The sequence below is a fragment of the Eublepharis macularius genome, chromosome 7 (assembly GCF_028583425.1).
Source record: "Eublepharis macularius isolate TG4126 chromosome 7, MPM_Emac_v1.0, whole genome shotgun sequence".
NCBI classification, from domain to species: Eukaryota; Metazoa; Chordata; class Lepidosauria; order Squamata; family Eublepharidae; genus Eublepharis; species Eublepharis macularius.
Window position 1 is genome coordinate 6,633,932 of NC_072796.1, and position 16,960 is coordinate 6,650,891.

General features: G+C 44.9%; 1 protein-coding gene across 1 annotated transcript in view; it reads right to left on the reverse strand.

Moving 5' to 3' along the window:
* Window positions 1–16,960, reverse strand: part of AFAP1 (actin filament associated protein 1) — a 106,447-nt gene that overhangs the window by 38,342 nt on the left and 51,145 nt on the right. Inside the window, exons 7-8 of the mRNA XM_054985244.1 lie at window positions 8,815–8,907; window positions 3,805–3,889 (exon numbers count right to left, since the gene is read on the reverse strand). Of these exons, the coding sequence (XP_054841219.1) occupies window positions 3,805–3,889; window positions 8,815–8,907 (178 nt within the window). The remainder of the gene's footprint in view (window positions 1–3,804; window positions 3,890–8,814; window positions 8,908–16,960) is intronic.

Sequence of the window (16,960 nt, forward strand, 5' to 3'; positions counted from 1 at the left end):
ACGATGACAAGACTCAGTTATGCAAAACAATTAGCTGCACCACAAATGTTTTTCTTAATAAGCAAGTGAGAAAGGCAAAGGGATGAAAACCAAATGTGGGTAAAAGAGCACCAACAAATTAATTAAGTGAAAGATTTGCATGCTGCCTCTCCTGACACCTTTTTTTAAAGGCTGGGAACTAAAAAAAAAAAAAAAGGAAATCAGTTAAACAATGGAAAACCTAATGCCATAAGCAATATATCCTCACTAACAACAAAGTCCACTGTAGGAAAAAATACGACAGGCTCTAGAAAGGGGAGGGCGGGCAGGCGGGTTTCTCGCTTCCTCCGTCACTGATCCCAGCCGGATGAAGGAAGAGGAGGTGGGCATTGCCACCTGCTCCACTCCTGATTCTGGCAGGTTAAACAGGGAGCAGGCATTGCCTCCTGCTCTGCACCTGATCAAAGCCAGGTGAAAGGGGTGGGCATTTCCTCATGTTCTACTCCTGATCCCGGCTGGGTGAAGGCAGGGGGTGGGTGGGTATTGCCCCCTGTACCGTGCCTAATCCCAGCTGGGTAAATAGTGGGCAGGCATTGCCACCTGCTCTGCACCTGATCCCAGCTGAGTGAAGATAAACAATGGGCATTGCCCCCTATCTGTTCCTGATCCCAGCAGGGTGATGGCTGGGGATGGGCAACGCCCACCTGCTCCACTCCTGATCCCAGCTGGGTGAAGGCAGGGGATGGGCACTGCCACCTGTTCCCTTCCTGATCCCAGCTGGGTGAAGTAGGAGGGTTGGCATTGCTCCCTGCTCTGTGCCTGATCCCTGCTGGGTGAGGGCAGCGGGTGGGCATTGCCACCTGCTCTGCTCCTCATCCCAACTGGGTGAAGGCAGAGGGCGGGCATTGCCACCTGCTCTGCTCTTGATCCCAGCTGGGTGAAGACAGAGGACGGACATTGCCCCCTCTCTGTTCCTCATCCAAGCAGGGTAATGGCGGTGGGTGGGCATTGCTCCCTGCTCCCTGCCTGATCCCCACTGGGTGAGGGTGGAGGGCGGGCATTGTCACCTGCTCTGCTCCTGATGCCATCTGGGTAAAGGGGGACCGGGCACTGCCACCTGCGCCACTCCTGATCCCAGCTGGGTGAATGCGGAGGGCAGGCATTGCCACCTGTTCCCCTCTTGATCCCAGCTGGGTGTAGGGTAGGCAGGCATTGCCACCTTCTCCACCCCTGATTTCAGCTGGGTGAAGGCAGAGGGTGGCATTGCCATCTCCTCCACTCCTGACCCCAGCTGGGTGAAGGCGGGGGGATAGTCATTGCTACCTGCTTCACTCCTGATTCCAGCTGTGTGAAGGCGAGGGATGGGCATTGCCTCCTGATCCCCTTCTGATCCCAGCTGGGTGAATGGCAAGTGGGCATTGCCACCTACTCTGCCCCTGATCTCAGCTGAGGTGAAGGCAGGGGGTGGCATTGCCACTTGCTCCACTCCTGATCAAAGCTGGGTGAAGGTGAGGGATGGTCGTTGCCACCTGCTTCGCTCCTGATCCCAGCTGGGTGATGAGCATTTCCACCTGCTCCCCTCCTGATCCCAGCTAGGTGACGGTGAGGAATGGGCCCTGCCTCCTGATCCCCTCTTCCCAGCTGACTGAAGGGCAGGTGCGCATTGCCACCTGCTCCACTCCTGATCCCAGCTGGGTGAAGGCAGGGGGTGGGCATTGCCTCCTGCTCCACTCCTGATTCCAACTGGGTGGCGACAGGGGGTGGGCATTGCAACCTACTCCGTGCCTGATCCTGGCCTGGCCTCCAACTGTGGCACGCTCTCTGAAGGCCTGGCTGCCTCATCTGGGCTTCCCTCCACAGCAGCGCCCTCTGGTGGTGCACCAGGGTAGGAATTGAGTTGTCTTGAATGCGCTTAGTCTTTTATATAGTAGGATCATGCAGTCATAAACCTATCATCCAATGAAAGAAGCATGAAAACTAAACAAAGCATTTAGGCAAGGTTACAGCATAAAAGAGAAACAACTAGAAGTGTGGGATGAAGTTTCAGTGAACAGCCTGGGTTTTAGTCTATGCTTAAATTACTATACAACACACCAGAACACTCCCTGATCAGATCCATGTTAGATTCCTTCAACACGGTTTACAAAGTGCTGCCTCTAAAAACTGTCCAAAAGCCACAAGGAGTCCAAAATGCAATGACAAGTGCAGGCTGCACCCAAGCTCAACTCCCTCATGTTCACTGGATGGCTCTCCACGTCACTTCTCTCCATATCCATTCCCAGATACAGAATGAGAACCTCCCAGAGCTGTTCTGAGGATTAAGATGGTTTTGTTAAAAAAAGCCTTAAAACTTATGACAGTCTACTTCAGCTTATGAAGGTGACTGGCGGTGAATATTCTATTGCTGATACTTTCCCTCAGCAAATTACCTGTTCAACTGTATGACATCACATCTCCATAGCCAAAGGGTACCAGGTGCTTTTGCCACCCCCCCACCCCCCCACACACACACGTTTCCTGCATTATAGACAAGAGACCTGGGTCACCATTATGGCCTAGGCTGAAAGAGGGAAAAAGATAAACTAGACCTTCCCATATCTTTCTAAATCAAGATGCTAATTTATCCACACTAATTTCCAATGCTGATTTCTCCACACCCATTACCCCTCTGCATACCCCACCCTATTCAATCACGCCTGCCATTGTCATTCACCGGCTATTATCATCCGGCTTCTGCAATCATTCCACTCTCCAAGATAGAAAGACAGATGGACTCAGATCCTAGCTGTATCTGAAGAAGTGAGCTGTGGCTCACGGAAGCTCCTACCCTACCACTAATTTTGTTAGTCTTATCGGTCATATCTTTGCTCATATCTTTCTAGTTTTCCTTAGCAGTTATGGTGCCTTTGACACTCAGAGGGCAGAGCTGCTGTCATCAGTGGAGGAAGAGGACAGGAAAAACCAGGTGCTATCAGCTACCAAATTAGTCTTTTTTTACCCTGCAGAGAAGGCCTGGTCTTGCTCAAGGTCTCCTTGCTTGTTTCCCTCAACAGCAGGTTTGGCCAACTGTTCCAAAGTCATCTAAGAAACACATCTGTGTTCACTGCCTGTTGGCCTTGCCACTTCTTTGAGTATCCCAAAAGAGCTCACAAGAATCGAGAGAGTTCAGAAAGCCCTATGGCTTACTGTGCTGTGGTTAAAGACACCTTGGTAAATGAGGAGGGGAGCAGCATTCACTGTTCCAGCTCTGCGTTGAGCACAGAAATTAGAGATGGCAAGGGACTGATGGCAAGAGATTATGAGGGGGGGTGGGAGGGAGTGGAGGCTGCCACCCTCCAAAAGCTGCAACCTGAGGCCACCACCACACTGCTTTATTATACAGCTGGCCCTATGGCCAGTAGCAACCACTACAGCAGCCTAATATTTCCCTGCTCTCATTTCTGAGTTCTGCCTTAACCTATTAAAAATTGTTCTTCATTGGCCTCTCCATTCCTCTACTTCTCCGCCAGTCTTTCCCCCTTCTACCTAATTCTTTCTTGGGTTCCTATATACCAGGTCTTTTCTGACCCCCCCCCTTTTCCTAACTTTTCTCTGAGCTCCTCTTAAGCTTCCCTTCCACTTGGGCCCCAGACAACACAGCTCATGCTGCCCTAAAGAGACATTTTACATCCAGTAAACAGACTTCTCCTTTCTCTTAGTGAAGAATACTTGTAAAAATCCAGTGCTGCTTCTTTCCCAGCCCCACCCCCCATTCTCCCAGAAGTTTTATGAATATTCTATGGCCAAACTTAAGCTTTGTCAACCTTGTTTCCTTAAGCTTCCTACCTTGTTCTTTTCCATTACAGATGGTGGCAATTCCGTTTTCTACAACACCCTCTCCATCAGAACTTGGTCTTTCCGAGGACAGTTTCTGCACGGACAAAAGAATTAGGTCACTTTCAATATGATCACATTGGAAAACAAAGTGTCACGAATTAAATGGCATGCCTGCACTGACTGCTCATATATAGTTTACAGTCCACTCTTACCCCTAGATCCCTTTTGCACACACTACTACCCAGAAGTGTATCCCCCATCCAGTATTTGTGCTTCACATTTTTGTGGCCCAGATGTAATACTGTGCACTTGTCTATGTTGAATTGCATCCTGTTCACAACTGTTCATTTTTTTTTTAAATTTTTTTTTGGGAACCCATTCGCCTTTATTTATTTTTAAACCAAACAAACAAACAAACAAAAACAATGTACAGAAGTAAAATAGAACAACAACAAAGTCTTAGTGAACTATATACAATAAACGTCATGCCAATATAGTTAAAACAAAGACAACTAGCATTTTTTTTTCAATTATTTGATAGTCGTTGCTTCAAATCTGAGTAACAAAAAGTAAATGCTTAGGTGGAGAGTGATTTGTATTGGAAATGAATTCAATGAATGGTAACCATTTTGCAATAAAATCAGTTTCTTTCAAATAGTGTTCACTCTGGTATAATTCGTCATGTATTTTTTCTTGTCTATAGTGGTCCCATATTTTTTCTAACCATTTTTCTGCTGTGGGAACCGTCTTTGATTTCCAATGTAAAGCTAGCAAGTTCTTAGCTACAACCAAAAGGTTGCTAATTAGATCTTTTCTTATTTGTGGAATTTCGAAAGTATCCCATACATTCAAGAATATGATCTTTGGATCAAGGGGGATTTTGTAGCCCGTTATTTCTTTTATATAACATAATATATCATTCCAAAAAGGTTCTATTCGGGGGAACTGTTCACTTCTTCAGAGTATTCATGTCTTGTTGAATTTTAACTCTATCTTCTTGGGTGTTTGCCACTCCTCCCAATTTTGTATCATCAGCAAATTTAATGAGTAGCCCGTTTACCCTTCATCCAGATCATTGATTAAAATATTGAAAAGTATCAGGCCCAAAAATGAGCCCTGCAGCACCCCAGGGCTTTTCTGCTTGGGTGTCTCATGGTTCTCAAATACCGTATCCAGAGGAAATTCCTTGTCCTTATCTTTAAGCCTCTCCAACATTCTTACTGCATCTTTTCTTTTAATAACAACAACTACTACAGTGTGCTTATATACCTCTCTTCTGGACATATTAGTGCTCACTCAGAGCATTGAACCAAGTCAGTGTTATTATTATCCCCACAATACAGGTAGGGAGCTGGGCTGAGAGGAGTCGTTTGCGGGCCCAGCTTGATACGGCCCAGGTCTTCCAAGCAGAATAACACACTGACGTTTGTTTGGAGAAAATAGGCCACAACTTTATTGATTACAGAATAAAAGAGCCATGGCAGCGTAGGGCACGGATCCCAGCATCGGCAGACCCGCCTGCCCACCGATGACTCTCCACCCTATCAGCCCGCCTGCTGAAAAGGGGACACCACGGGATGACGGATGCGGAAGCCACACTGGGCGGTAGCCTCTGCGTGGTCCCCCGTCACCTGAACGCAGACTTGTTCTGTCAGCCCCCCGAGCTGGGCTTACCACTGCCAAGCCTGGTCCAAGACCCCTTATGGGGATCCCCTCTATGGGAAAACAGTGCACACAGGCCCTTCTCCCCCCACAAGGGATCGGTGCCCAACACCCAAACCGCCCACTGAAAGTTGTGACAAATAACATATCAACATTCTCATAAAGCCCAACAATGCTTAACTTGAATGACAATACACTAGTAACAGCAAAACCTCCGTCAACCCCTCACATAACCGTATAACCATAGCAAACTTCTAACTTAATCCTGCGGAGGGTGGGTGGGGATCGCTGTTCCGGAGCCAACTGCGTCCGGAGGAGGCAGGCCCTGTTACCATATAGAGGGCGGGAGGACCTGAGTGAAAACTCCTTCACTCAGGTCGGGCGACGGCTCCCACCCTTGCAGCTCCCAGCCGGCTGCTCTGATTGGCTGGGAATACTTCAATTCCCCGCTCCCAGCCCGAGGCTGCGAGCGCGTCATTGCAGGGGTCGGCATGGACGCCGCTCCTGCTTGTTTTCTCCCTGGCCGCGCGGGCCCGCAAACACCGGCCCAGGTGAGTTCGGGGCCGTGGCTTGCTCAAGGCCACCTGCTGAGATTATGGTAGTACTGGGAGTTGAACCAGCAGAGTGCTGATTTGCAACCCAACCACTTAACCACTATGCTACCTTTGTTTTTCATAATATCTCTATCTGTGACCTTCACTTCTCCAGTTCCACCACTCTCTGCCCATGCTCCTTCAGTATGTGGCCTATGCCTGGAATGTTCTCCCTGCATTCTCTGTCTCTCTCATTTCCTCCAAACTCCTCCTCCAAAACCTCATGCCCCTTCATCCACACCCCTGATAAGAATGCCAAAGTATATTTTCTCCTGCCCACCCCTCCGTTCCCTGGCCCCTCCCACCCCACACCTCAATTGCATGAGACCTTCTGTTTTGCTACTGAAATTCACACATTGATGGCTGTTCTATAAAGCAACAACAGCTAAATTAATTTATCCACACACAAATCTAAAAGAGATTCATTTCAGCCTTTCCCCAGAACACACTTCAATCTCTTTTCAGTTCGCTGCTTGGGAATGTATGTATGCTTTTCCATCTTACTTGCTTATCTTTCCCCCTAATCCTTGATCTCTCCAGGCACCAAAATTTAAGCGCTCTTTCATTGCACTGACGTTCCTGAAAATATTTGACCAATAAAGCTGGGATCCTGCCTATTCTTGTAACTCTTGCGCTCACAAACAGCCAGAGTTCCACTTAACAAACCCTGGGCCAGAAATAACATTCACAGCAGTGGCTGAGGGAGACAGCTTTTATTCTTGTCAGTGAGAACTTGGCTTGAGGTAATCTTTGAGCAAAGTTTTTTGCCTTCATGCATGAACAGAAAAATAAACCTGATGTTTAGCCAGCTTGAAGAAAGAGAAAATACCTCTCCAATTATAAATGTATGACCAATGAATGCAAGTAGGAAGTGGTCCCCTTTATTGACAGAAATTATTTGTTAATTTGGGGGGGGGAGTTGTGTGATTTTTTAAAATGTAAACAAGGATAACTAGAAAAGCAATACCTGTTGATAAAGAAGTCACTTAAGCAGTTTTTAAAAAGACATTAAAAACTGAACAATAACATAGAAGATAGAACAAGAGACTTTGGTTTGGGGTGGTGTACACACATAAGAATGTTTTTTTCCCGTCCTCTCCCCCATCACCCACCAGCCCCCTGAGACCTCCCAACCACTGATGCTGGGGGCTGAAGGGCCGATTCCAGAGCCGAAATATCGCGTTTTCCCCGTCGCAATCCGGAACATGGCGGCATGCAGCGCCTTCAGGTTAGTCGTCTGGAATCAGCCCAGGACTTAGGGGGACCAAAAATCATGAAGCTGGCACGGGGGGAGAGAACCAAGCGAATTCGCCCTCCCGTTCCCTCTCTCATCTGCAGAAATTCCACTAGCAGAGGAGTCAGTGCTAGCTTGATTCCCCTTCCTCAGCACAGATCTGTGGACTTTGTAGGTTTTTATCCTACAACCACCAGTATGATCATTTTGGGAGTTTCAAGGGGCTCCTAGGAGAAGCCAGGAAAGAATCATGAAGGTCCTTACATTTGCGCTCTGCAATATCCAAGCCCCGGGATGGCTGCCCAGAGAATTTGCCAATCTCATTAAGCAGATAGAGAAGGAAAATAAAAGTGAAGGAAAGGGCTAAATTCAAATACTTCCATTAATTAGAAAAGAAGCATGCAAGTCATCAACCAATAAAATAAATTTCAGTCATTGCCTATTTAAGTTTTGGTTGATGAATCCGTTGTAGCTGTATAAAACTGCATATGGTTTTAAAGAAAAAAAATGCTTCCTTTATTTGCATGTGCTATAACAAGCATCAGAAGAGGCATTCTATACTGTGAGAGAGACAGAGGAATACCTCTTCCAAGACAAAGAATTTTAAGATTAAAAACAAACAAAAAGCCAGTCTGGTGTAGTGGTTAAGAGCAGCAGGACTCTAATCTGGAGAACCAGGTTTGATTCCCCACTCCTCCACTTGAAGCCAGCTGGGTGACCTTGGCTCAGTCACAGCTCTCTCAGAGCTCTCTCAGCCCCACCCACTTCACAGGGTGTTTTGCTGTGGGGATAATAATAACATACTTTGTAAACTGCTCTGAGTGGGCATTAAGTTGTCCTGAAAGGCGGTATATAAATCGAATGTTATTGTTGTTATTATTATTAAAAAAGAAATCTGCTAAGCCATTAATTAACAGGCACTATTTTACTTGATTAAAAGGCTGTCATCAATGCAATCTAACTGACTGACTAGAAGAGCAATCCTAAACCAAGTTACACCATTTCTAAGACCGCTGATTTTAATGGAACTTCGAAAGGTGAAACTCTAAGATTGGATTGTAACTGTTGCTGTTGTTGAGAAAATAACTGGCAAACATTAATTCAGGTTATCAAATATTCAATGAAATCCTAAACTGAGTTACTCCACTAGAATCTATTGGAATCTATGATCTTAGACTGGAGTAACTCTGTTTAGGATTGCACTGATCATCACAGATCAAGAGCTATCATTCTGTTGTGCAGAGCTGAAAGTAGACTCACAAGCTCAAGTTTATCTTCAATCTTTTATCCACTGCCAAGTTGAATTAAGCAGTCAGTTGGAATAAAACAAAAATTTCCTGTCTCTGAAAGAATGTTTTAAATGTCTTTGCAGAAATTACCTAGAAATAGTGATCTGAGAACAATGATAAATCAAGAAAGAAATTCAACCTAATCTAGCACTCGACTGAATTAACTAAAGAAAATGATAACGACTGGTGCAAAACAATTAACATGCAGCATTTCTCACTAGTCTTTTATGGTACAGTTTACCTTTTCTAGTTCAGTCTTGTGTATAGGAGAATTAGACTGAGGTCCATCTGAATCCGTAACTCCAACATTGTTGCTGCACACGTCCTTTATTACCTATAAAGAAAAGGGAGGAAAAATTCATTTGGTTTGTTTCACATTGGTAGCCACGTTGGTCTGCAGTAGAACAACAGGATTTGAGTCCAGTAGCATCTGAGAGAGCAACAAGATTTTCAGGGTGTAAGCTTTTGAGAGTCAAAGCTCCCTTCTTCAGATAAGGAACTCTTAAAAGCTTCTACCCTGAAAATCTTGCTGAAAATCTTTATGAAAGGCACATGTATCTGAAGAAGGGAGCTTTGACTCTCAAAAGCTTACAAAAGCTTACAAGCAAGAGTCAAAGCTCCCTTCTTCAGATAAGGAACTCTTAAAAGCTTCTACCCTGAAAATCTTGCTGAAAATCTTTATGGAAGGCACATGTATCTGAAGAAGGGAGCTTTGACTCTCAAAAGCTTACAAAAGCTTACAAGCAAGAGTCAAAGCTCCCTTCTTCAGATAAGGAACTCTTAAAAGCTTCTACCCTAAAAATCTTGCTGAAAATCTTTGTGGAAGGCACATGTATCTGAAGAAGGGAGCTTTGACTCTCGAAAACTTATACTCTGAAAATCTTGTTGGTCTTTAAAGTGCCAGTGGACTCAAATCCTGGTGCTCTTTGAAACTAAACAGTTTTCACTCGAGAACATGTAAGAAATCAGGATTATGGACAACGGCTCTCTTAAGATCAGAAAGATCACAAAGTCAGAAAGCTCCCTAAGGAATGGCAACCACTTCAGATTTTTCCATCTTCATACATGACCTAGAAGAATCACAATGTTAGAAGGCAACAATTTAATCTTCTAGAATAGCTAGGGCTGAGCCTGAGACACGCATGCCTCCACTACTGGGTAGAAAAACGCTTGCCTACTAAGGCCAAAGTGTGTCCCTCTGTCTGCAGAAATAGGAAGAGAACCCATTTTTGATCTAAAATTAAAATCACAAATCTATAGGGACTGGTTAAGGTGTGCCACATTCCAGACTGCCCGAAAGCCACACAATCTGGCCTGAAAACCTGGTTAGTTGGTTTAATGTTGAATGGGTTGTCAAGTGCCCGCCAGAAAAGACAATAATCTCGAGCCATTTTTCCACTGGTTCGTTCTGCAATTGTTGCTGTGACATTCAAGGGCCCGTCACCACAGAAGCAGAGGCAATCACGTCGTTCCCTTATTGCACAGCTGCAGAGGTTGGGACTGTGGTTTGGGGTAAGGACCTGAACAGTTGACTCTGCCCAAGGCAGGTTCCTGGACCCAGTGCTGCTGCTGGAACCACAAAAAGTGTGTTTGAGACCAGGATTTCATTTGAATGAATGTGGCTGATTTGCCAACTCATAGAATCAAGAAACATATGGTGACTTCCCAAGTGGATTACTGCAATACACTCTTCATGGAGCTGCCCTTGAAGACTGTCCAGAAAGTATTAATTAGAAGAAAGCAGAACATTACACCAGAGCTCCAACAATTACACTGGCTGTCCACAGCTGTTAATGTAGACCTTTAAAACTCTAATCAATCCAGGGCCGATTCCAGACGACTAACCTGAAGGTGCTGCATGCCTCCATGTTCCAGATCGCAACGGGGAAAATGCGAAATATCGCGTTTTCTTGCGCGAGTTTGGCGCGACGTCACGCCAAACTCGCGCGAGAAAATGCGGTATTTCACATTTTCCCCGTCGCGATCCGGAACATGGCGGCATGCAGCGCCTTCAGGTTAGTCATCTGGAATCGGCCCAGGTCCACATCATCTCTGGAAGAGTCTACTCCAGGGTCCCCAACCTTTTTGAGCCTGCAGGTACCACTGGTATTCTGACACAGGGTGGTGAGTGCATCTAAAAAATGGCTGCCAAAGGAGCCAGACCTAACCCCACAGAGGAAGCCCAAGTACAAGGGAGAAGAGGGGAAATTTAAAAATACACTAAGAAAGAGGAATCAGAGAGACTAAAATCTACACTGCAGTGACAGCGGCCACTGAAACAATGCTATTTTAATCTGCCTAGCCAGTCGGGTCTCCAGTGGCCAATCAGAAGAGCTTCTGGGCAAGTACCAGACCTGGCCCCACCCCCTTTCTTAAACCACTTGGTGGGCATCAGGAAAGGTGTTGGCAGGTGCCATGGCATCCGCGGGCACCACGTTGGGGACCCCCTGTCTACTTACTGTTTTATTCCATAAACAGCCTCAAAAGCAGAGATGTGGGGCAGAAAATTTTCCAGAGCCACAGAAAACATTTTCTTGTTGAAGATTCATTGCTTTATAGAATTAATAACAATGAATGGATGCTACTGTCAATACAATATCAGGTAAGCAGAGCACTTGCCAATTGTAATTCATGTTTTTCAGGTGATTATCCATAGGAATTGTACAAAGGGGGACATGTATGTTTTCCTGATCTGCAAACCAAGCATGGTGGTGAAGATGAGGGGTGGGAAAAACCACAAACATACGTAAGGGATGAAATAAAATTCAAGTAATGAATTCATCCGATTGGCCACGCAAGCCAAGTCAAAAACTGACACTAAAATTTTCCTCGCTTATATGTCTCCTCTCGTATGATGGATATTGAAATGTCTAATTGGATTGGAACTAACAAATAATGCAAGAGATTACGTGACCTAGTTACCTCTGCAGATGAATGTTAAATTACGTTGAAATAAGCGAGTGGACTACCATGTTTACGGCATATCATGCACAGTTTTGGGGGAGTTGCTACCTTTAGTGAACGGTTTTCAATGACTTCTGTACAATGTAAGGGTAGTTCTTGCTGTATATTGTCTTTACATTTTTAAAAGTATTATTCATTGCTATAAGAACATAAGATTAACACAAGAGGCTTTTTAAATAAGTTTGCTAAATATAAGACAAAATAAATATGGTAAATCAGGTCATGATCAATTTGGGGCACTGCATGATTTTCAAGGAAGTTTTCCAGAGAAAGAATCCTTTTCTAATTTCAAGACCCCATCACTGCGTACAAGTCTTTTGATTAACTGAATAAAGGGTAGCATAAAATATTTTAAGTAAATTGAGGAAGAAAGCAAACATAAAAGAAATCTGACCTCACTGTCTGCAGTTTAAAAAGTTCACCCAACTGCTCACAGTCATCAATTGCCAACAAGATGTGCCAACATGAAAAACTAAAGTTATTGATTGTTAAGTAAACATTTATATCCTGCCTTGCTATTAAAACTACCAAGGTGATTTACAATGAAATAATATAAAATAACATCATCATCGTCATAACATAAATAATAAAATACAATAAAAACAAAGTAAGGTAGATGGGCTTTTAAATTTTTTAACAAGTTATTTGCAGATCTGGATTAAACCAAGCAAGGCTTTCAGAATAACATGATTTATATACAACAGTCTCTTTGCTACATGCACTCAGATTTCTGTTCCTGATTCCACACAGGCTGCATTTAATTTCCCTTGTGGATCACAGGCAGCAATAGCAGCAACCTGCCATGAAATCAAGTGAAACACAAAGCCACAAGGAACCTATCATGGATCCAACATTGGAGCTATACATATTTTCCTGGCAGAAAATCAAGGCCTCCGGCTTCTTTCTTTTTATGAGGAAACCTGACCTAGAATACTGTAGGTTAATATGACCATCCCAGGTACCTAGAATACTTTTAGAAATATCTTCTTAATAATAGCACATGAAGGAAATCTGGAATTAAAATCAGGAAGAGTGTTTGTAAGCCATCTGTTTTTTACTCTAAATAAATCTCAAGAGAATCCAGCAAGAACAGCTGGCTCAGTCTGCCCGCACATGATCCCGATTAGGGCTCCTGCTGTCCAGGAAGAACTGGCACCCCTTTAAAGAGGCCCTCACATCCCCCCCCCCATTTCCCTGACCATGTTTAGATAGATGCTGAAGAACTCTGTCTTTCCAAGATCTGATGTTTGAAATGGCAAGCTAGTGCTACAAAGGACACCTTCTGCAAATCACCAATTTTGATTCATCTCTTGGTGCCCCTCTATAGTTCTTTGCACTCAGAGAACAACACAAGAGGAAGAAATAAAAGCAAAAAAGAATGAAATCAACTGTAACAGGGCAGGGTCTAGACAGGAGACCACCCTCTTCCCATCCTCACAATTTAAGACCAAGCGTCCCTCCCTCTCCAGCCAGCCACCCTTTCCCATTTGCTTAAGCATGTCAGTCAGCATGTCAGTCAAAGGGTGGTTGGGGAGCAGTCTGCAACCTGCAGTTCTAGTGCCAAATATGACTCAGTATGGAATCTCACATGACTCCTTTCCAAAAAAAAGGAATTATCTACATTTAGTATATTGAAGGAGTAGGTGCTGCCCTGACCTAGATAGCTTGTCAGATCTCAGAAGCTAAGCAAAGTCAGCCTTGATTAGTAACTGGATGGGAGACCTTCCAACGAAGACAAGGGCTGCAGAGGCAGGCAATGGCAAACCACCTCTACTAGTATCTTACCAGGAAAACCCCACTAGGGGTTGCCATAAGTCAGCTATGACTTGAGGGCACTCTCCACCACCAGGTGGGATGCTAGACGAACCAGTCAGTGAAAGAAAGAATGAGCAAAGGATCTTACGCAACTAAAGACTTTCTTAGTGGTGCCTTAAACAAAGGGAAATGATAGAGTTGAATGGATGCCAGGAAGCATGCACCAATTTATGGCAGTGCACTAAAACAATCACACAGGGTGCTCTTGCGTATATTTACAACTTATTGTGAGATTTTATACATGCCACTTCCTAATAAACAACAACCACTGTTTGGAGTGGCAGAAACTGCGGATTAGTCAACATGTCAATTATCAATAATGTTAAGTTATATATTTTCAGTTCTGCAAATGACCTTTCCTGAGGTCATTTGGCTCTTTGATTTTTTTTTTTAATAAATTTTTTATTTTTCATAGCTACAAAACACTACACAAAACTATCACAAGGAAAGGGGAGAGGGAAGGGACAAAGGGGGGGGTGGAAAAAGAAAAGGGGGGGAATGAACTACAAACACTAAACACTACACTTCAATGTTTCCCTTCATACTGTCATAATACAAAAATAGCTCCATAAAATAATGATGGAGTGGTTAATCATACAGAGAATAAACATTTCAAATTCTGGTTAAACTTTCCTCCCCCTTCTAGGTCCCGGACGCAATTCTCTCTGTGCAACTGCTGTTGCGATGCTCTCCTCCCCCCCCCCTCCGGCTCCTCCTTTTCTTCGTTCTTGGTGCAGCAGAGTTCTGGGTTTTTATTCTCAAAATCCTTTAGTTGATCTTCTGATAATATCTTATAGGCCTGATCTTTATATCTGAACCATATTCCTTCCGGGAATAACCATTTGTACTTTATTCCATGGTCCCTCAGAAGTGCTACAAACTTTTTATATTTAAAACGCCGTTTCCGGACTAGAAACGGAACGTCCTTCAAAATCTTGACTTTCAAACCCATAAAGTCCAAATCCGCATTGTATGAGTTATATAGGATGGTGTCCCGAATCTTTTTAGATGTAAAGTCAATAATGATCTCACGAGGCAACTGTCGCTTTGTTGCATATTTTGAAGAAGCCCGACGGACCTCCAAAATGGCGCTTTTAACCTCTTCTTTAGTCGTCCTCGCGGGTGTCGCCAGTAGTTCCGAGACCAAATCCCACAGATCCTCATTTTCCTCCTCTTTCACGTTTTGGAGACGCAAAATTGTCTGCGTTCGTTCCACCTGTAGCCCGATCAGCTGGTTCTCCACCAACTTCAGGTCCTTTTTTGTAGCCTTCACAAGTGACGCACTTTCCAGAGCAGACTTTTCTGCCCCCCCCGCTGCTGCCTTAATGGTTTTCACCTCGCTTTCAATTAAGCCCACCCTTTGATCAGTTTCGTTCAGCTTGTCAACAAAGGGTTTTATAGCTTCCACCACCGCCCTGCGTACCAACTCTTCGAGCGACTCCCCCTTCTGCAAGGTAGCCGAGATTGACTTACCGAGAGCGGGACTTTGCCTCTTTGCTGCCATTTTGGGGGGGGGGGGGCGCCAACAAAATTCTGGAACTCAACGAAGGGGAAGAGCGAGTCTTCTTCAGATCAACCTCTCCTTCACAAACGCTTGTAGAACAGAAGGGATTCGCTTGTTTACAGGCTTCCGCCTGTTTCTTTTACTTGCCGTTTCTCGTTGCCCGGCGGCACTCGAGGCGCCGCGCACATCTGCCGGCCTCCATAGGGACAAACGGGCAATTCCCCCCCCGCATTGATTTCGGGGAGTTCTTCCCGCCGCGTCCCGGACCCTGGCTCCCTCCCTGGGAGTCCTGGGGGCTAATCCTTGCGGGTCAGCCGCCCGGTCAGGGTGCCCGGTCGTTTCCTCCCGGACCAGCCGAGAGGAGCGTCCGGCATGGCTGAGAAAACGAAACCGAATCCCATTTGGCTCTTTGATTTTAAAAGGATGCATCAGCATGGATTCTGTCCTCTGCCACACTGGGATACAATCTGACAGACTTTCCAACAAGACTGGTATATTTCAGCAAGACTGGTATATTTAACAACATCACAGAGCACAACAGGCCACTTAAAGTGTATAGTCTATGTGTAAGGACTGTTATAAAATAATGCAAATAGCTGGGCCTCGATTTAGTGAGAACCTACTTAAGACTGTACTTGAACGCTCCATTTCTGTTGCTGCCTCTTTGATGACCCTGACAGAACAGCTCATATTTTCAGCGTCTGCTCATACCACAGTGGTAATTAGTTTTGGCCAAGCAGGATGGTAATGGAAGTCAGACAGAGGTCACAAGGAGGAATTTGGCAAGGATCACGGAACTGTAGCTGTGAAGTCATGCACTCTTTAAAAGACTGATTTCATCACCACAGGAGGAGAGGACCCAGGACTCCTTATGCCTAGCAAAGCTGGCTCTTTTTTAGCTCCCAGGCACAATTCAAGGGACTGGTTTCGAGTGAAGGCGGCTTAAGGACTTTTTGAGGCCAACTTCCTCCATGTTGAGGATGTTGAATATGGCGCCTCGAGTGGCTTCCCTTTCAGCTTTGTAAAGAATAAAGGCAAACTCCAAGAAGTAAAGTGGGAGCTTGGCAGAGGAGCAGAAGTGATTTGGACCCTTACAGAAGTAACCATCAGGTAGGAGATAACTAGACTGTAGGTATGTAAAAAAAAAAAGGCAAAAGATTTATGCGATCTGAAGAGAAACCAGAGTATATGTGGTCATACCTCCCTTGACAAGAATACAGTCAGCCGTCTACTTCAGAGATAAAACAGATATTTGAAAATCATTCCTGTGGGTTAGAGCCTAGGATTCACTTTGGGTTTTACTATTTAGTTGGAGAACTGTGGCAAACTGCTGATCTATAAGCATCTGACTTCCCAGAACATAAAATAGTCTCTCATGGAAATGGTTTTCTCCATGCTGTGAGGAAGAGGGAGGGTATACTGTAATGCAGTCTCCCTTTCCCCGGCACAGAACAAGAAGGTCCAGGTTAGGTGGGAGATGCTCTAGCCCTGAGAAAAGATGCAGAGATACCATGAACCAGGGCTAGCTAAGCCACTCCAGTGCTATTCTGCCCCATTGTTGCTAAGTTTATATAACACCTTAAATGGGGCCAAGTAAAACATGGTATGGGAGACACATGATTAGTACATCACACAATTTTTTTAAAAAAAGGCAGACAACAACTGTGGTAACTGCATGGCAGAATAGCTCCCAGTAGGGGATTGGAACTGACTGAGACTGGAATAACAGCCTAGGGAGAAAGGGTTAGCTTCCCCTCCCTATGCTGAGGGTCCAGCCTGAATTAAGTTTCCCATAACTTGTTTCAGATTTTTTTAAATTATTTTAAAAAAGGAGATTCTACTCCTGATTACCTGTTGGGAAGTCTAGTCTGGCTGTCAGGGAAAAGGAAGATAAACGCGGACATACCTATCTCACCTGAAATCCCCACTAAGGTTTAGAGGCTAAGGTTGCCAGCTCCAGGCTGGGAAATTCCTGGAGATTTGGGGGGTGGAGACTGGAGAGGGCAAGATTTGGGGAGGGATCTTAGCTGGGTTTAATGCCATAGAGTCCACTTTCCAAGACAGCCCTTTTCTCCCGGGGAACTGATCTCTTCGCCTGGAGATC